Raw genomic sequence first — 21,068 nt, forward strand, 5'->3', positions numbered from 1 at the left:
CTGCTGATGTAAAAATTTCTTTATAAAAGAAATGTGATTGTGGAAACTGAGAGGATTGGATAAGTATAAACTAGGGGTGGATTTGGGATTGGGCACAAGAGCAGTGATGCAACCACTGTTGAGTGACATATGAAAACAATATGGCACCTTATTCCCTATGTAGCCTACTACTTCAAGTAGTGCACTATATAGGGAATAGAGTACCATTTGGGATGAAGCCGTTGTCTTTGCAGGTCATTGGTAGTCTTACTTTGGACCAGACGGCAGCTGATCCTGCCAGGAGAGGACTGGCGGCCAGGATGACGAGTGTCAGCTTCCAGCCGAAGATGAAACCAATGATGAACCCTGACAAGAAGGTGCAGAAGAACTGCACGAACACACAGATCTTGTCTCCAAGACCTTCGTTGATTGTGTTGATGTCACTGTAGAAAGTAAAATATTATAAATGATTAATATTATAATAATTGACATTATTTAAACAATCTTAATAGCATTTTTTATATCTGTAGTTGCTCAATGTGATCATATGCTAAAATATGACATTGTCTTTAATAAACAAATAAATCCCAATCATTCTTCCAATGTCAACCTGACGTTGAGAAGTCCTATCTGGTGTGTATCAACCTGACGTTGAGAAGTCCTATCTGGTGTGTATCAACCTGACGTTGAGAAGTCCTATCTGGTGTGTATCAACCTGACGTTGAGAAGTCCTATCTGGTGTGTATCAACCTGACGTTGAGAAGTCCTATCTGGTGTGTATCAACCTGACGTTGAGAAGTCCTATCTGGTGTGTATCAACCTGATATTGAGAAGTCCTACCTGGTGTGTATCAACCTGATGTTGAGAAGTCCTATCTCGTGTGTATCAACCTGATGTTGAGAAGTCCTATCTGGTGTGTATCAACCTGACGTTGAGAAGTCCTATCTGGTGTGTATCAACCTGACGTTGAGAAGTCCTATCTGGTGTGTATCAACCAGACGTTGAGAAGTCCTATCTGGTGTGTATCAACCTGACGTTGAGAAGTCCTATCTGGTGTGTATCAACCTGACGTTGAGAAGTCCTATCTGGTGTGTATCAACCAGACGTTGAGAAGTCCTATCTGGTGTGTATCAACCTGACGTTGAGAAGTCCTATCTGGTGTGTATCAAACTTACTCTGTCAACCTGACATTGAGAACTCCTATCTGGTGTGTATCAAACCAGGACATCTGTTGGTGGAGGATGGCATGGAAGTATTTCTCCCGGATCCGTTTGGTCTGTTTGGTGGCTGTCACTAAGAACAACATCACCTGAAAGGTCCCCAGCAGGAACACAGCACAACCGATCCCGATGAAGTAATAGGCATGTCTGGAAGTTCAAATGTATGTATCACACAGTATATTTTAAAGCAATAAGCAACGGGGGGGGGGGGGTGGGGGTATATGGCCTGTTCTTACGCACAACACGATGCAAGAGTGCCTGGATACAGCCCTTAGCCGTGGTTTATTGGCCATATACCACAAACCCCAGAGGTGCCTTATTGCTATTATCTAATTACATTGGTAATCAGTTTATAAGTAAAAATACATGTTTTGTCATGCCCGTGGTATACGTTCTGATATACCACGGCTGTCGGGCCAATCGGCATTCAGGGCTCAAACCACCCAGTTTATAATCATAAATAAAAGCGACATTGTATTTACATGAGGATATATTTATGATATAATATATTGATAATGTGTGTGTTATCTACTGTACTCATTATCACTTGCCGAGTCATTAGAGCCTGTATATCAACTCCAGGAATCTGAATACATCCGTCAGTTGAGTTCAATAAAGCGCTGATCTCCTCCACAGTGAAATTGGCTATGGAGAAATGACAATACCAGTAGTCAATGTTCACAATCTGGCGTGCCTAACATATGATATGTGTAGTATAAAACATAATCCACAAATCACCAAATATATGGTGAAGATATGCCTAAACAATGCAACCCATAATAGAAATAATCACATATATGTATCTCATACTGTAATACATGTGGATAGCGGCCGTTTTACTAGTTGCTGACCAATTCTGCTGTTAAGTGTGTATTTGTGTGTGGTTTTTTGCATATTGCATCCCCGTTTTTAAGACTTTTTTTTGTTAGGCTACATATACATTTCACACAAGTTTTAAATACATGGCACTTTTTTTATGATCCTCAAACTATTTACATACCGTCAGGAGTCAATTATTTGAGTACACAATATGACATTTTACAGGAAGGAAGTAGAGTTTACAATACAATATATTGTATGTTATTCTCAGAAAAGAAAATGTCGTCCCGCCACTCCCTCACCGTGTAGGTCTGTCGCTTGGTCAAGAGTTGTTGATATCTGATACAGTGTTACATAATACATCCCATGCATCAACTGTATTTGCCCGGGCTTTGTTTATCCTAGCCACTGATCGCTCTAAACGAACAATATCTTGAAAATATGATAAGCATATTTGTGGTGAGAGGATTGCAGCGGGTAATGGAAGCACTATGGATAGCTTGTTTTGCTGCTGTTAACCCCGCATAAATTATTATCTTCTGAACCAGTTGCAGTCATACATGCTACTTTTATACACAGTAATTACACAACAAATATATTTATTTTTGGATAAAACACATGACATTTTGTATAGATAGTGGATATGTACTCAGACATGTATATCGTGTTTTCAGTTATAACTATTACTGATCATGAGCTTTTTAATCCCACCCCTCTGCTACACTCAGTCCAGCCCACCTAAATGTATCTCCGTGAGACCATCCTCTTTTCATTTCCACGTGCCATATATCTTTCCACTGTGCTGTGACGTCTTATATGAACGTTGAACCTTTCTAATCGTATAGTATCCAAAGATTGTAAGTTAAAGATTAATATTTATAATATTATATATATTGTTGAATGATTGACTTTCCAAATCTCCCAACAGGGCTATTTGCAGAGTTAATTTTAGGTAAATGTAATGCTTTTTCAGCCATTCCTGAAACTGAGATCAGAAACAAGCTCCGTTGTGCTGATCTAAACTTTTTGGTACATAATGTTTCCCCCATTGTTTGCTCTGACCGAAAAGAGCTTCTGGACATCAGAACAGCGATAACTAATCTTGTATTGGATGAAGATTTCTACTTCAACCAGTTGGCGGTGCAGGACATACTGCTCACCCCGGACCAGACCCTAATCCTCCGCTCCCGGAGGAGAAAGTGCAAGAGAGGCCGACGTGCGGGCACCCTGACAAAACTACAGTCGTGGACAAAAAATGTTGAGAGTGACACAAATATACATTTTCACAAAGTCTGCTGCCTCAGTTTGTATGATGGCAATTTGCATATACTCCAGAATGTTATGAAGAGTGATCAAATTAATTGCAAAGTCCCTCTTTGTCATGCAAATGAACTGAATCCCCCCAAAATATTTCCACTGCATTTCAGCCCTACCACAAAAGGACCAGCTGACGTCATGTCAGTGATTCAGTAATTCATTAACACAGGTGTGAGTGTTGACGAGGACAAGGCTGGAGATCACTCGGTCATGCTGATTGAGTTCGAATAACAGACTGGAAGTTTCAAAATGAGGGTGGGGCTTGGAATCATTGTTCTTCCTCTGTCAACCATGGTTACCTGCAAGGAAACACGTGCCGTCATCATTGCTTTGCACAAAAAGGGCTTCACAGGCAAGGATATTGCTGCCAGTAAGATTGCACCTAAATCAACCATTTATCGGATCATCAAGAACTTCAAGGAAAGCGGTTCAAATGTTGTGAAGAAGGCTCCAGGGCGCCCAAGAAAGTCCAGCAAGCGCCAGGACCATCTCCTAAAGTTGATTCAGCTGCGGGATCGGGACACCACCAGTACAGAGTTGCTCAGGAATGGCAGCAGGCAGGTGTGAGTGCATCTGCACGCACAGTGAGGCAAAGACTTTTGGAGGATGGCCTGGTGTCAAGGGCAGCAAAGAAGCCACTTCTCTCCAGGAAAAATATCAGGGACAGACTGATATTCTGCAAAAGGTACAGGGATTGGACTGCTGAGGACTGGGGTAAAGTCCTTTTCTCTGATGAATCCCCTTTCCGATTGTTTGGGGCATCCGGAAAAAAGCTTGTCCGGAGAAGACAAGGTGAGCGCTACCATCAGTCCTGTGTCATGCTAACAGTAAAGCATCCTGAGACCATTCATGTGTGGGTTTGCTTCTCAGCCAAGGGAGTGGGCTCACTCTCAAATTTGCTTATTAAGAACACAGCCATGAATAAAGAATGGTACCAACACATCTTCCGAGATCAACTTCTCCCAACCATTCAGGAACAGTTTGCCTTTTTCAGCATGATGGAGCACCTTGCCATAAGGTGGCTCTGGGAACAAAACATCGATATTTTGGGTCCATGGCCAGGAAACTCCCCAGACCTTAATCCCATTGAGAACTTGTGGTCAATCGTCAAGAGGCGGGTGGACAAACAAAACCCCACAAATTCTGACAAACTCCAAGCATTGATTATGCAAGAATTGGCTGCCATCAGTCAGGATGTGGCCACGAAGTTAATTGACAGCATGCCAGGGTGGATTGCAGTGGTCTTGAAAAAGAAGGGTCAACACTGCCTTTGACACTTATGAATTCTTTGTAATTATACTTCAGTATTCCATAGTAACATCTGACAAATTTCTAAAGACACTGAAGCAGCAAACTTTGTGAAAATTAATTTTTGTGTCATTCTCAGATCTTATGGCCACGATTGTACATAGATGAGTACATAAACTTCCTCTACCCTCTGTTCTATTAGCAAACGTGCAAGAGAACAAACTGGACAAGCTCTTTGATCCTTTTAATTGAACCTGAAGAACTGTCAGGATCCGGTTACAAACTCGGGTCTCTGGTGTGAGAAACAGTCACTTAGCAAACTGAGCCACTAATAGTTGGCAGAACCCAGAATATGAGGCAGACACAGCAGTACTTGAGACGATGCTTTAATAAAGTAAAAAGGAAAGTACTTCAGGCAAAAATATAAATCCACAACGTCAAAAGTAATTCCAAGAGAAAAAAGGTAAATCCTCCAAGACAAAAGGTAAATCCACAAGGTGGTAGATACCGCAGGGGAAAAAACTCAAAGGAATAATCAAAAATAAATAAACAAGAACAAAAACAGAGTACCTCAAGAGAATCCAACAGGAGTAACACATGTTCACAGCATCGCTGGGGCTGGGTGCTAACATACAAACACAGAGCAAAGAACTGAGGAAAACTAAGGGTTTAAATACATTCAAGGGAAACGAGGCACAGGTGCAAATAATAACTGGAAACAAGGGAAAACAAAAGGGTCAAAAAAGCACAATGGGGGCATCTAGTGGCCAAAACCGGAACAATCCTGGCCAAATCCTGACAAAGAACTGTAATATCCCATGTTTCTTAGAGTTGTGGCTGAACAAGAACACGGATAATATACATCTAGCTCGGGTTAGATCAAGGGTGGAGGTGAGTGTCTCTGTTAACAACAGCTGGTGAGTGATATTAAGGAAGTCTCGAGGTTCTGCTCACCTGAGTAAGAATACCTCATGATAAGCTGTAGACTATACTATTTACCAAGATAGCTGTGGATTTAACACCACAAGCCTAGAAGATGGTGTATACCCTCAGACATGGAGGGGGGCAAAGGTCATTCCGCTACCCAAGAATAGCAGAGCACCCTTTAATGGTTCAAACACCTGACAAGTCAGCCTGTTACAAGTGCTTAGCAAACTTTTGGAAAGAAAAAATAGTTTGATCAAATACAAAGTTATTTTACAGAAAACGAACAGAATTTCAGCATGCTTATAGGGATGGGCACTCAACATGCTCAGCACTGACAAATGGTTGATGATTGGCTGAAATAAATGAATAGTAAGAAGATGGTGGGAGCTGTTTTGTTAGACTTCAGAGCAGCTTTTGATATAATGATTGTGGCAAACCTCTTCAAGGTTATGAGCATTTGTCACAAATTAAGTGGGAAACTGTCACCAAATTACCCCAGAATGAGAGTTCTTTCGAACAGGACAGTACCTGTGTGTTTGTCTCTCCGTCCTGGTCCACCCAGGTCGTAGGCAAGGTCAAGGATAGCAGGGTTCGGTACACGAATCGGGTTCTCAGTAGGTCCAGGTCCAAACGCCAACAGGTAAGTCCAAAACAGTCCAGCTCATACACAGTAAATCCAGCCAATATCTATTGTCTCTTTCTCTATGGTTCACAGATCCTTCCAGCCCTCCCTTCCTTTGCCACATATCTCCCCCCCTAGATCCGAACCCCTAGGTCGGGCTACCGCAGCAAAATATGCGTGCATGCGGGATAACCCATCCACATTTCCCATTTCCTTCCCTGCTTTGTGTTTCAAGTCAAAGTGAAACGGTTGGAGACTCAAAAACCACCGCATCACCCGAGCGTTCTTCTCTTTAGCCCTATGCATCCAGGTGAGTGGGGCATGGTCACTGATGAGGGTGAAGTGGCACCCCAGCAGGTAGTATTTCAGGCTTTCTAGAGCCCACTTTACTGCCAGCGCCTCTTTCTCAACGACCGCGTAGTTGGTTTCCCGTGGTTCCAGCTTCCTGCTTAAAAACAGGATGGGGTGTTCCACCCCTTCTACCTCTTGGGATAGCACTGCTCCCAAGCCGACCTCTGAGGCATCCGTCTGAACCACAAACTCTTTCTCAAAGTCTGGTACCACCAGCACTGGATTACAGCAGAGAGCCTCCTGTAATGTCCTAAATGCTTTGGTGGCCCTTTCATCCCATTTGACCATGTTTGGCCCTCTGGCTCTAGTCATGTCGGTGAGTGGGGCGGCCACTGTGGCATAACTTGGGATGAACTTCCGGTAGTAACCAGTCAGCCCTAGGAACGCTCGAACTTGCTTCTTATTTACTGGTTTCGGCCATTCTCTAATTGCCTCCACCTTCTTCTGTTGGGGTTTGATTAACCCTCTTCCCAAGGTGTATCCCAGATACTCTGTTTCCCCTAACCCCACATAACACTTGGCAGGGTTCGCCGTGAGCCCTGCCTTTCTAAGGGCGTCTAACACCGCCTGTACCCGGGGTAAGTGGGATTCCCAATCAGGGCTGTAGATTCCCACGTCATCTAAATAAGCTGCGGCGTATGCCTGGTGCGGTTTTAGGACCTTGTTCATGAGCCGTTGAAAGGTGGCTGGGGCCCCGTGTAAGCCGAATGGCATGACGGTGTATTGAAACAAACCGTCAGGGTTTGCAAAGGCTGTCTTTTCTTTGGCCCTGGGGGTCAGAGGAATTTGCCAGTACCCTTTTGTCAGGTCCAGGGTCGTAATGTACCGAGCTTTACCAACTTTCTCCAGTAGTTCGTCTACTCGGGGCATGGGGTAGGCATCAAACTTGGAGATTTCATTTACCTTCTGAAAGTCGTTACAGAACCGCAAAGACCCATCGGGCTTGGAGACCATCACAATTGGGCTAGACCACTCACTATGTGACTCCTCGATCACTCCAGCTGTCAACATTTTCTCTGTCTCTGCTCTAATCGCGGCCTGTCGAGCCTCGGGTACCCGATATGGCCTCATGCTCACTTTTCTCCCTGGTAGGGAAACGATATCGTGAGCCGTAACCTCAGTTCGGCCGGGTACCTCTGAAAACACATCTCTGTTTTTCTGGATCAGGGTCTTTACTTCCTGTACTTGTGCTGGGGACAGAGTAGGTGAAATATTTACTTCGGCTGCCCCCTGAGTGTGTGTAGGGTATGTGACCATTAGTGTTTCTCTCTCTCTCCATGCTTTTAACAGGTTTATGTGATAGATCTGTTCCTGTGGCCGTCGACCTGGCTGTCGGATCCGATAATTCACTTCTCCTATTCTCTCCAGTACTTCATATGGTCCTTTCCATGTGGCTAGTAGTTTGCACTCTACCGTGGGGATCAGCACTAACACCTTATCTCCCGGTTGAAATTCCCTCAGGGTAGCCTGCCGGTTATAAGTGTGCCGCTGGTGCTCTTGTGCTTGTCTCATGTGCTCTCGGACGATGGGCATGACTGTGGCTATCCTGTCTTGCATTGCCGTGACGTGCTCTATGACACTAGTATACGGGGTGGATTGGTGCTCCCAGGTTTCCCGGGCGATGTCTAAGATTCCCCGGGGTTGCCTCCCATATACCAGCTCAAAGGGAGAAAACCCCAGTGAGGCTTGAGGAACCTCTCTAATGGCAAACATCAGATACGGCAACATGCAATCCCAGTTTTTCCCATCCTTATCGATTACCTTCCTGAGCATTGACTTCAGGGTCCTGTTGAATCTCTCAACCAGCCCGTCCGTCTGAGGATGGTAAACCGATGTCCTCAACTGTTTCACCTGCCACAATTTACAAAGGTCCGCCATAAGGCGGGACATAAAGGGGGTCCCCTGGTCAGTAAGGATCTCCTTTGGAACCCCAACCCTGGTGAACAAGAGCACTAATTCCTTGGCAATATTTTTGGAAGTCATCGTCCGAAGGGGAATGGCTTCTGGGTAGCGAGTGGCATAATCTAGAATGACCAGAATGTATTGGTGTCCTCTGGCGGACTTGGGTAGTGGGCCCACTATATCCATCGCTATCCTCTCAAATGGCGTTTCGATTATGGGGAGTGGCACTAACGGGCTTCTAACAGCTGGTCGGGGAGCTGTTAACTGGCACTCCGGGCACTCTCCACAATGCCGAGCCACTTCAGCCTGAATTCCTGGCCAGTAAAACCTCCTTACAATCCGGTCTCGGGTTTTATCGATACCAAGGTGTCCACCCAGAATGTGCCCATGAGCTAGATCCAGTACTGTCCTCCGGTACCGGGTGGGGACCAACAACTGTTCAACCACATCAACCCCTATTTTTGAGACTCTGTACACCAAACCCTTTTTCATAATAAAGTGGGGAAAACTATTAGGCCTCATCCCATCATTTATGGGAGTACCATCGACGACCTGCACGTCTGCTCTGGCTTGCTGCAGGGTTGGATCCTGGTTTTGGGCCGTCCCGAAATTAGTCAAAGACCCTGCCAGGTCTGCTGGTTCTAGATTATCATCCTCTGGATTCAGATCGACCCCAGCCCCAGTAGTACCAGGCTGTTCGTTGTCAACGAGGTTTGCCACTTCATCCTCATCCTCCCCTACTAGCACCTGTGAGGTTGGCCCCTGGGAGACCTCTTTTCTTGGTTTTGGTTGAAGGCCCCATGCCTCTTCCTGCTTGGTCAGGGTTGTTGGCTTCTCAAATATGCCATTCTTTTGGCCTAACTTCGCAAAGTTAGGAAAGTGTCTACCCAATATTACATCATATGGCATCTTTGGGACCACGCCGACCTCACAATTCAGCAGATCGTCCTCTGTTTGTATGCTCACTAAGGCTGTGGGGTACAGACGGGTATCCCCATGAATGCAGGTAACACTGATATCCTGACTTGTATCCAGTTTATGAGTTGGCACTAGGTTTGCAACGACCAGGGTTAGCATACTGCCGGAATCCAGCAGTGCTTCAACCTCTTTCCCTTCAACTGTCACCCTGCACATATGTTTGTTTCTTGATCTTTCAAGTACAGTGGTTACAACAGGACATGCATACCACATATCATCTTCTTTTTCACCGAGGTTACATTGCATTGGCTCTTCTTTAATAGGGCAGTAGGCTGCAATATGTCCTGGTCGATTACAATTGTAACAGATAATAGGCGTTCGGGCGGGAGACCCCCTCAACCCCCGGTCCCGGTTTCCGTTTTCTCCCTTAGTGTCTCGGCCCGATTCTGATTCTTTCCTCATGCCCCCACGCTGCTCTCTTCCCCCTCCACCTGTTGGGACAGTCTTACCCTGTCCGCTGGTTCGCCCAGGCCTGGGGAATGGGAATCTTTCCTCCTGTGCCTGCTCAGCTGTTCCTGCCGTACAATACCGTTCAACTAGGCCCACGAGATGGTCGGCGGAAAATACCTCGTTCTGGCCAACCCATCGTCGCACTTCTTGGGGTAGACCTCGCTGAAACTGGTTGAGTACGATGGTCTCGACAATCTCGGCGGAGGAACGGGTCTCCGGTCGTAACCATTTCCTTGCCAGGTGAATCAAGTCGAACATCTGTGTTCGGGGCGGTTGTCCAGATCGGTAGGACCACTGGTGAAAGCGGAGTGCCCTCACGGTATCGGTCACTCCCAGTCTTGCCAGAATCTCTCCCTTTAGTTTATCGTAATCCTGTGCATCTGTCAACTCCAGGTCGAAATACGCTTTTTGAGCGTCCCCTGCCAGGTATGGTGCCAGAAGCCCTGCCCATTCTTCTTTCGGCCACTTCTCCCTCTCTGCAGTCCTTTCAAAGGTGGTAAGATATGCTTCCACATCATCCTGTGCTGTCATTTTTTGAAGAAAATGATTGGCCCGCCTCTGGGTATTTGCAGCTGGTAATTGAGCCCCAATTTGGTCCGCTAGCCCCTTTAGGCCTTCTCTTAACTCCTGGGTGTTTCTCTCTTGCTCTTCTCTGAGCAGCTGGTTGGTGCGGTGCTGGACCTGTAACGTGTCCTGGTACATTCGCATTGCATCCTGATGAGCTATTTGTTGAGCTCTAGTTGCCTCTTGTTGGGTGGCCGCCGCTTGTAACAGGGCTTGTATGGCTCCCTCCATACTCATTTTCCTGAGAAACTGTCCTAACCAAACAAAGCCATAAAAAAAACCTGACTCCCCTTTGGAGTGCTAACTGATTTTTTTTTTTTTTTTTTTTTTTCTCTTTTTACCTAACCAGCGGAATGGTTAGTCCATATGCCCATATTCTCCTCCACGTGTGGCAAACCTCTTCAAGGTTATGAGCATTTGTCACAAATTAAGTGGGAAACTGTCACCAAATTACCCCAGAATGAGAGTTCTTTCGAACAGGACAGTACCTGTGTGTTTGTCTCTCCGTCCTGGTCCACCCAGGTCGTAGGCAAGGTCAAGGATAGCAGGGTTCGGTACACGAATCGGGTTCTCAGTAGGTCCAGGTCCAAACGCCAACAGGTAAGTCCAAAACAGTCCAGCTCATACACAGTAAATCCAGCCAATATCTATTGTCTCTTTCTCTATGGTTCACAGATCCTTCCAGCCCTCCCTTCCTTTGCCACATGATCCTGAAATATTGCAGAGGATTTTCATCCTCTGCCTTCTTATGGATTGACAGTTACCTATCTAATAGAACACAGAGGGTTTTGTTAATGGAAGCCTCTCTCATGCAAATTCCGTTGAGTGTGGTGTACCGCAGGGCAGCTGGCTAGGGCTATTGTTTTCTGTTTTTACAAATGACCTTCCACTGAACTTGAATAAAACCTGTTTGTCTGTGTACGCTGACAAAATCAATAGTATATACGTCTTCTGCAACAGTAACATAAATAACTGAGACACTTAATATAGAGCTCCAGTCAGTTTAAGAATGGGTAACTAGCAAAATGGGTAACTAGTAATAGTCTGGTGCTTAATATCTCAAAAACAAAATGCATAATTTATTTAACAAATCAATCAGTCAACGTTAAACCTCGTTTAGATCTATTATTGAATAATGGGGCTATTGAGCAGGTTGATGAGACTAAACTGCTGGGTGTAACCCTAGATAGTAAGCTGTCATGGTCAAAACATATAGACTCAATGGTTGCTAAAACGGGAAGAGATCTGTCCATGATCGGGCATTGCTCTGCCTTCTTGATATTTCAGTCGAGCAGACAGGTCCTACAGGCCCTCGTTTTGTCGCTTCAGGACTACTGTGGTCATGCGCAGCAAAGAAGGACATAGGTAAATTGCAGTTGGTCCAGAACAAAGCAGCACATATCGCACTTAGATGTACTGTACTTGGAGGGTAAGTGTCAGTAACATGCATATCAGTCTCTCCTGGCTCAAAGTTGAGGAGAGATTGACTGAACCACTATTGGTCTTTGTGCAAGCTATTGATGTGTTGAAGATACCGAACTGTCTGTTCAAGCAATTGGAACAGTTCTGACAATCATCAGTACAACACAAGACATGAACCAGAGGTTTCTTCACTGTCCCCAGGTCCAGAACAGAGGCTGGGAAACGTACAGATGTTATTTGAACGTACGGATGTCATAAGGTGAACGCACCAATTTGTAAGTCGCTCTGGATAAGAGCGTCTGCTAAATGACTTAAATGTAAAAAATGTAAATGTACAGTATTAAATAGAGCTGTGACTACATGGAACTCTGCCACTCCAGGTAACTCAAGCTAGCAATAAAATCAGTTTAAAAAACAGGTAAAAGAACACCTTCCTGCACAAAGGGGACTGTGAAGATACACAGCCATTTTATATATTTTGTATTGTAATGTTAATTGCACTATGTTTTAGATCTAGATATTGTGTGTATGTACTGATACGTAGGCTTTGTGATGTTTCAAATGTATGTATTTCAGTCCTTGACTAATAATGTGCTGGACTATGTATGATGTTAGTATGTTTCATGTGGACCCCAGGAAGAGTAGCTGATGCTTCTGCAGCAGCTAATGGAGATCCTAATAAATGTCAAATACCAAAACGATGCTGGCACTAAGACCGCACTCAACAAGCTGTATAGGACCATAAGCAAACAAGAAAATGCTCACCCAGAGGCAGCGCTCCTAGTGGATGGGGATTTTAATCCAGGAAAACTGAAATCCTACCAGCATGTCACCTGTGCAACTAGAGGCGAAAAAACAAAAAAACACATTTACTCCACAAAGAGAGATGCATACAAAGCTCTCTCTTGCCCTCCATTTGGCAAATCTGACCATAATGCTATCCTTCTACGCTCGCTTTGAGGAAAGCAATACTGAACCATGCATGAGAGCACTGCTTGTTCCGGATGACTGTGTGATCACACTCTCCGTAGCCAGTCTGAGTAAGACCTGATGGGCTCTTTTGCTCTCAAAACAGCCTCAATTCACCGGGGCATGGACTCTACAAGGTGTCGAAAGCATTCCACAGGGATGCTGGCCCATGTTGACTCCAATGCTTCCCACAGTTGTGTCAAGTTGGCTCGATGTCATTTGGGTGGTGGACCAATCTTGATACACATGGGATACCAGCAGCGTTGCAGTTCTTGACACAAACCGGTGCGCCTGGCGCCTACTACCATACCCCGTTCAAAGGCACTTAAATATTTTGTCTTGCCCATTGACCATCTCTGAATTCATGTCTCAATTGTCTAAAGACTTAAAAACCCTTCTTTAAACCTGTCTCCTCCCCGTCATCGAAACTGATTGAAGTGGATTTAACAAGTGACATCAATAAGGGTTCACCTGTCATGGAAAGAGCAGGTGTCCTTAATGTTTTGTATACTCAGTGTACGGTCCCTCAGTTGATAGTGCACGTCAGAGCAGAAACTATACCATGAAGTCCAAGGAACTGTCTGTAGATGGTCCCGTGTGGTCCCGTGTGGCTCAGTTGGTAGAGCATGGTAGAGCATGGCGCTTGCAACGCCAGGGTTGTGGGTTCATTTCCCACGGGGGGACCAGGATGAATATGTATGAACTTTCCAAATTTGTAAGTCGCTCTGGATAAGAGCGTCTGCTAAATGACTTAAATGTAAATGTAAATGTAGATCTCCGAGATAGATTTGTGATGAGGCACATACAGTATTTGGAGAAGGGTATAAAACAATTTGTAGAGTTTTGAAAGTTTCCAATAGCACAGCGGTCTCCATCATTGGGAAATTATAAAACATATGGAACTACCCAGAGTAGAGCTGGCCATCCGACCAACGTCTGACCAAACTGAGAAACCGGGCAAAAAGGACCTTGGTCAGGTAGCTGACCAAGAACCCAATGACCACTCTAACAAAACTACAGAGTTCCTAGCAGTTAGAGCGTTGGGACAGTAACCGAAAGGTTGCTTGTTTGAATCCCTGAACTGGCAAGGTGAGCAAGACAGTTAACCCCCACAACTGCTCCCGAAGAGCAATGACGTCGATTAAGGAATCTTCCCTCTCCTCCCTGATTCAGAAGGGTTAAATGCGGAAGACAACAGTTGTGCAACTGACTAGAGATCCCCTTTCCCTTTCCTTGGCTGAGATGGGAGAAGGACAACAGTCTCTACAGCACTTCACCAATATTGGCTTTATTGGAGAGTGGCCAGATGGAAGCCACTCCTGAGAAAAGGCAATGACAGTTGGAGTTTGCAAAAAAAAGTAATGTGAAAGACTGAGATCATAAGGGAAAAACATGCACAGCTCATCACCTATTTAAAAGCTACACGGTAGGGATGGTGTTAAGTGGCAGGGACTGTGAGACTGGATAGAGGGAACAATAAATAGAGCCAAATCGTTGGTGTGAACATGCTTCAGAGTGTAAATTACCTTAGACTGGGTCGAAGATATCTTTTGGGGTGTACATTTGACCCCTTTTTCTCCCCAATTTTGTGATATCCAATTGGTAGTTACAGTCTTGTCCCATCGCTGCAACTCCCGTATGGACTCGGGAGAGGTGAAGGTCAAGAGCCATGCACTCTTCAAAATACAACCCTGCCAAGCCGCACTGCTTCTTGACACACTGCTCGCTTAACCCGTAAGCCAGCCGCACCAATGTGTCAGAGGAAACACCATACAATTAGCGTCACGAGTCATCATGCATGCGCCCGGCCCGCCACAAGGAGTCACTAGAGCACAATGGGACAAGGACATCCTGGCCGGCCAAACCCTCTCCTAACCCGGACAACGCTGGGCCAATTGTGCGCCACCTCATGGGTCTCCCGGTATCAAACTCGGGTCTGTAGTGATGCATCTAGCATGGCGATGCAGTGTCTTAGACCGCTGTGCCATTTGGGAGGCTGGGGCGAAGATTTACATTCCAACAGGACAATGACTGCTGACAGAACCAGGAAGTGCTGGAGTCAGTCAACATTCTCAGTGGGGAGGGCTGAAGTATGTACAGTAAACATTTACAAGGTGGGATACACTGGCAGTGGGGACAGGGTGAAGTATAAACAGTAAACATTCACAAGGTGGGATACACTAGCAGTGGGGACAGGGTGAAGTATGTACAGTAAACATTCACAAGGTGGGATACACTAGCAGTGGGGACAGGGTGAAGTATGTACAGTAAACATTCACAAGGTGGGATACACTAGCAGTGGGGACAGGGTGAAGTATAAACAGTAAACATTCACAAGGTGGGATACACTAGCAGTGGGGACAGGGTGAAGTATAAACAGTAAACATTCACAAGGTGGGATACACTAGCAGTGGGGACAGGGTGAAGTATAAACAGTAAACATTCACAAGGTGGGATACACTGGCAGTGGGGACAGGGTGAAGTATAAACAGTAAACATTCACAAGGTGGAATACACTGGCAGTGGGGACAGGATGAAGTCTAAACAGTAAACATTCACAAGGTGGGATACACTAGCAGTGGGGACAGGGTGAAGTATAAACAGTAAACATTCACAAGGTGGGATACACTGGCAGTGGGGACAGGGTGAAGTATAAACAGTAAACATTCACAAGGTGGGATACACTAGCAGTGGGGACAGGGTGAAGTATGTACAGTAAACATTCACAAGGTGGGATACACTAGCAGTGGGGACAGGGTGAAGTATGTACAGTAAACATTCACAAGGTGGGATACACTAGCAGTGGGGACAGGGTGAAGTATAAACAGTAAACATTCACAAGGTGGGAGACACTGGCAGTGGGGACAGGGTGAAGTATAAACAGTAAACATTCACAAGGTGGGATACACTGGCAGTGGGGACAGGGTGAAGTATAAACAGTAAACATTCACAAGGTGGGATACACTGGCAGTGGGGACAGGGTGAAGTATGTACAGTAAACATTCACAAGGTGGGATACACTAACAGTGGGGACAGGGTGAAGTATAAACAGTAAACATTCACAAGGTGGGATACACTGGCAGTGGGGACAGGATGAAGTATAAACAGTAAACATTCACAAGGTGGGATACACTAGCAGTGGGGACAGGGTGAAGTATAAACAGTAAACATTCACAAGGTGGGATACACTGGCAGTGGGGACAGGGTGAAGTATAAACAGTAAACATTCACAAGGTGGGATACACTAGCAGTGGGGACAGGGTGAAGTATGTACAGTAAACATTCACAAGGTGGGATACACTGGCAGTGGGGACAGGGTGAAGTATGTACAGTAAACATTCACAAGGTGGGATACACTGGCAGTGGGGACAGGGTGAAATATGTACAGTAAACATTCACAAGGTGGGATACACTAGCAGTGGGGACAGGGTGAAGTATAAACAGTAAACATTCACAAGGTGGGATACACTAGCAGTGGGGACAGGGTGAAGTATAAACAGTAAACATTCACAAGGTGGGATACACTGGCAGTGGGGACAGGGTGAAGTATAAACAGTAAACATTCACAAGGTGGGGTACACTAGCAGTGGGGACAGGGTGAAGTATAAACAGTAAACATTCTCTGCATTGTTGAGTAAGCATTCCACCGATAGGGCTCTGTTTTTGGCTGGCGTTAAGGCAGGGCTAGTGTCAAACGCACGTTCATTTGCAATTCCGACCTCTTAAAACCAGCACTCTGCTATAGTTAAACTATTGCGCAAGGATTGGTAATTTTCCTGTCTTGGTCCAGCTTGCTTGCGCTCAGATGGGAGGGGTGGAAATATTTGAGGTGCGTCCTTAAAGACATGATCACGGTGCTAATTTCAGGGAGTGCTGGCAGGGATATTTAAGACCAAACAGAAGCTGGTTTTACTGATTTATACAGCGGATATCCAGCCGTGACTCACACTGCTCATATGAATATGGAACAAGAGTTATGTGCTTTTGGTGCCTGTATAGGCCTTCATAGTATTTAAAAACATTAAACACTATATTTTCCCCCCATTTCATTGGATTTGATTAAAAACCAAGCATAGCCTCCGATTCTGTCAATGAAGGCTGTTTTGTTTTTGTCCTGCCCAATGCAATCAAGTAGGCTAGTCAAGATTGTATAAAGGGTTGGAAACAAATCTTAATCACCAAAGCTTTATTAAAAGATCAAGTTTGAGAGGAGCAAAACAGTGAGCTGACGTTCCCTTTTTATCTATGTATTGTAGGCAGGCGTACATTATTTTAGCCATGCTTTGAACGTGCATTAAAACCCCTCCATGATGTAGGCTACATGTGTCCATGCCCATCATGAAACGAAAGATGAGAACCTCAGTGAATGCTGGTAAACCTCATATTTAGAAGTTATTTTCCTGCAACAATTGCTTGTTTTCCGTTTTATATTTTGAAACCCCATCCCTCTGTAGGCTACCCTCACCCCAGGCCTACTATAACGAAGGCTGGTTCTACAGCAATGCGTCTGTCTTTTTTATCCTGGTGATTCCTCTACATTTTACATTTATTTATTGTTGTTGTTGAAAAAAATAAAGATTGCTTGTTTTTAATTTGTCATTTTATTATGTATTTGTATTCTCCCAAATTTCAGTCTTGTATCATCGCTGCGACTCCCCAACGGGCTCAGAGGATTGAACCTGGGTCTGTACCGGCACCTCAAGTACTGTGAGTGCCTTAGACTGCTGCGCTACTCGGGGGGCCCCTCACTTTCTCTTTACATTGGATCTCTGTCCAGCTACTGAGAAAAGAAAACCCTCCACAGTCTGCGTTGTTCTACTATTATATGCCCACTGGGAGTAATTATGGTGCCTGTAAGTGTATTTAGACATAGCCTATTTAAAACACGTTGTTGTTTCCTTTTGTTTCAAATGTGATTATCTCTCTTTTTAGGCCTTATCAATAATGAATTGTTTCTAGCTTATTGACAACTTTTGGCATGTCCCTGCTCAGCCATAATGCACTTTACAGTAGACCCCTATATCAGTGTGAATGCTATGTATATCTGTCCACATTGACACCATGCAATTACTTAGAACAAAGCAAAGATAGGATAGGTCTACATTGTGTTATTTAATTTCTGTAAGCTGTTTAACAAACTATAATGGACTAACTTTGGATTTGGAGTTGATTCCAAGGCGATACATAAAATACCATAAATACACAACTTGAATAAACCATGTATTTAGCCATGGAGCACTTTCTGATTGGCCAGTGAGGGGCCAAGCCTGACACACCCATAACTGGTTTAATCGTCAAAACTAAGCCCTTTCTCGCCACCGTCAGCACTGCGCCGATCATTTTTGGTTGTGAAAATAGAAAAATATTTCTGACAAACTCCCAACCTAAAGCTCTACCGCCAGCGCTTAGATTTACCATTGCATTAGGTTTGTTAAAATAGAGCCCTTGTCCTGCAACAGAGTGATCAAATGACGATGCTACATGTGTACCTTGTCAAACAGAATATGTACCTGTAAGGTTGAGCTGTTGTCCACTTTGTACAAAGCTGTCGGTCATCTGTCCAAACACAACACACATAAGGGGCAGGGCTATCCCGTGGAGAGCAGCACATAGCAGGCCGATTATCATTAGGAGCACCTCACAACCAGTAGCGTAGCGGAACTGCAAACACAACACACATAAGACCACAGTCAAATGCAGCAGACGTTGGAATGACTGGAGAATATGAATCTTGTCAAGATCACTTGTAACAAATTACCCCATTTTGACATATACTACAGTGTATGTGCAGATTGCCAAAAGATTATTGTGTATTTCCTACTATTTCTGAAACAAAAATCAGGACATACCAACTGGAAAAATCCCACTGCTTTTGCTGGTTCTTTTTTCTTCCTTCTTGAGAATGAAACATAGATTCATGAGCAAACCAAAATATATTTAACTGTAATAGGAGTAAAGTAGGAATGCCATTATGGCAATGTTGCTTACCCGAGGCCCTTCTTTGGCTTGCGCTCCGTGTCAACGGTTGGCTGCCCCTCTGTCATCCGCTCCTGAGGCTTCGTATCCTCATGGAAGGCCAGGTTGGGGTAGCCTTTTGCAAATACCTCTTAATCAATTAAACATTTACCAATGATCAATTAAACATTACCAATGATCAATTAAACTAAACAATTAAGCTATCTGCCATCCAATGATACTGCCTGGTCTCATTGATTAGACATAACACAGTAAATGTACATTCGGGACACTCAAATTAGTATGTTAGCTAATTCTTCCCCTAACCCTAAATGTAATCCTTTTAGCTAAACCTTCCCCTAACCATAACCCTTTTATTTACTCTTCCCATAACCATATGTCACGCCCTGACCATAGTTTGCTTTGTATGTTTTATGTTTTGTTTGGTCAGGGTGTGATCTGAGTGGGCATTCTATGTTGTAAGTCTGGTTTGTCTATTTCTATGTGTTTGGCCTGATATGGTTCTCAATCAGAGGCAGGTGTTTTGCGTTGTCTCTGATTGGGAACCATATTTAGGTAGTCTGTTTTGTATTGTGGGTTGTGGGGTATTGTCTTTAGTTTGTTACGTGTGTGCATTGTAGGCTGAGGTGTAATTTTCTTTCTTACACTTGACACCCTATGGTTTTTGGGTTGTCAAGTTGTATGTTCTGCGCCCTGTATTGTTTGGGCTTCATTTTTTGTGTGCCTTAATAAAGAGCACTAGACCTCAGTGGAACTCTCTCTGCATCTGATAACATATCATACTTTTAGCAAATTCGGAACATATTGATATTTTTCTAATTCGTAACATATAATACAAATTGTAATTCGTAACATGTCATACGAAATGGGTGATGGACATCCACAAAGTAATACATACCATACAAAACTTAACATATCATACTAAATTGATTTTAAGATTTACGTAGAGAATAATACAAAATGCTCTGAGACCAGGTTGAATGACACCTCTCACTTTGGTGTACTGACTGTACAGAATTATTTTATTTCACTTACTGATTATATCAGTCAACCACAATTCCTTCTAATCTACTCTTAACTAGGAATTCTATGCTAATACATAAGACAGTAAATGATGTGAGACAGATATTACCCTCAGGGATGGTTGGTAGAGAGTCTGGCATGTCCCCATCCTCTCTCCCCATGGTGAATGAACTCAGACGCTGCCTTCCTGGAATTCAGAGAAAGCGATTTTAAACTGTAATTTCAATGTAGTAAATATGAGAATATTTGCGGATCCTAAATGAATGAGTTAATGTACATTTTGAAAAGTGAATAATGATTTCTGTACCAAACAATCTGTTGAATGCTATGCTAGGGTGAGTTGAGGTTTGCCTTCATGTATGTATGCATGTTGTAGTACATGTTTTAGCTGCTTTTAACTAGACAAACTTGATTTACATACAAGTTAAGTTGTGTAACGTCTATAAACTGGGATGTCATTTAGCAAATAATTAAAGTCATCTATTTTAATGGAGGGTTCTTTCCGGAACCGGGGAGGCTGTACAAGGGTAATGCTCATCAACACTTGCTTTTCTTACTGCTTCTCAAGTTATTTATTTTTTCAATATTCATTATGAGAGCATTAAATTGCAAATATTGGCAAAGGTAGTATTATAGTAATAATATCTTTACAATTCTAATACCGTGTTAAGCTACATATCAAAAAGTGCATATTGGCTTTTATATCTTGTGGAACTAAGTTCAACATTTAAAATGAATGAAGCACAATAAGAGGGATTTTGTCAACAACAACAACAAAATTAAAGCTATGGAATATATATATTTTTTACATGTTGTACCAAATATTGTAGTCTACAAACATGTATAAATAGACATAATGTGTGCAGATGTGGGCTACTTACCTTCAGAGAATCCAGTATGAGTCTTTTAGACAATCCACAAGCTATTCTCTCAACATAATACCACCCTTACTAATTGTCAGATGAATGTAATCATTCTTTTGGGAACTGGGAGATTTTATATCGCTATGCAGGACAGCATCATCATCAGGTGTCAGGTGTCAGGTTACCTCAAGTTCGGGATCCTATTGGCATTCCACACGGCTGGGGGAGGTGCGTCATGACACATTATACAATTCATCAATAATGACACTTCAAGTCACTGATGGCATATTTCATAGACAGTATTTACAAAACAAGGTCATTTGACAATGATTGATTCTGCCTTTGATTAGACTCATGTCTAATACATCTTATAAACCTTTGTTCAATAAATTAAAGATAACTCCATTATTGTCTGAAAAATGTTTTCCTTTTAGTGGT

At 43.8% G+C, this 21,068-nt stretch overlaps 1 protein-coding gene across 1 annotated transcript in view; it reads right to left on the reverse strand.

Annotated features, from left to right (window-relative positions):
• LOC129849435 (ATP-dependent translocase ABCB1-like) overlaps positions 1-20,725 on the reverse strand; it is a 33,434-nt gene extending 12,709 nt beyond the window's left edge. Inside the window, exons 1-8 of the mRNA XM_055916280.1 lie at positions 20,649-20,725; positions 19,877-19,954; positions 18,757-18,874; positions 18,618-18,663; positions 18,279-18,429; positions 1,751-1,844; positions 1,155-1,346; positions 251-422 (exon numbers count right to left, since the gene is read on the reverse strand). Of these exons, the coding sequence (XP_055772255.1) occupies positions 251-422; positions 1,155-1,346; positions 1,751-1,844; positions 18,279-18,429; positions 18,618-18,663; positions 18,757-18,874; positions 19,877-19,928 (825 nt within the window). The 5' untranslated portion in view covers positions 19,929-19,954; positions 20,649-20,725. The remainder of the gene's footprint in view (positions 1-250; positions 423-1,154; positions 1,347-1,750; positions 1,845-18,278; positions 18,430-18,617; positions 18,664-18,756; positions 18,875-19,876; positions 19,955-20,648) is intronic.
• Between the last annotated feature and the right edge of the window lie 343 nt (positions 20,726-21,068).

Source organism: Salvelinus fontinalis, unplaced genomic scaffold (assembly GCF_029448725.1).
Source record: "Salvelinus fontinalis isolate EN_2023a unplaced genomic scaffold, ASM2944872v1 scaffold_1460, whole genome shotgun sequence".
In the NCBI taxonomy this organism is placed as follows: domain Eukaryota; kingdom Metazoa; phylum Chordata; class Actinopteri; order Salmoniformes; family Salmonidae; genus Salvelinus; species Salvelinus fontinalis.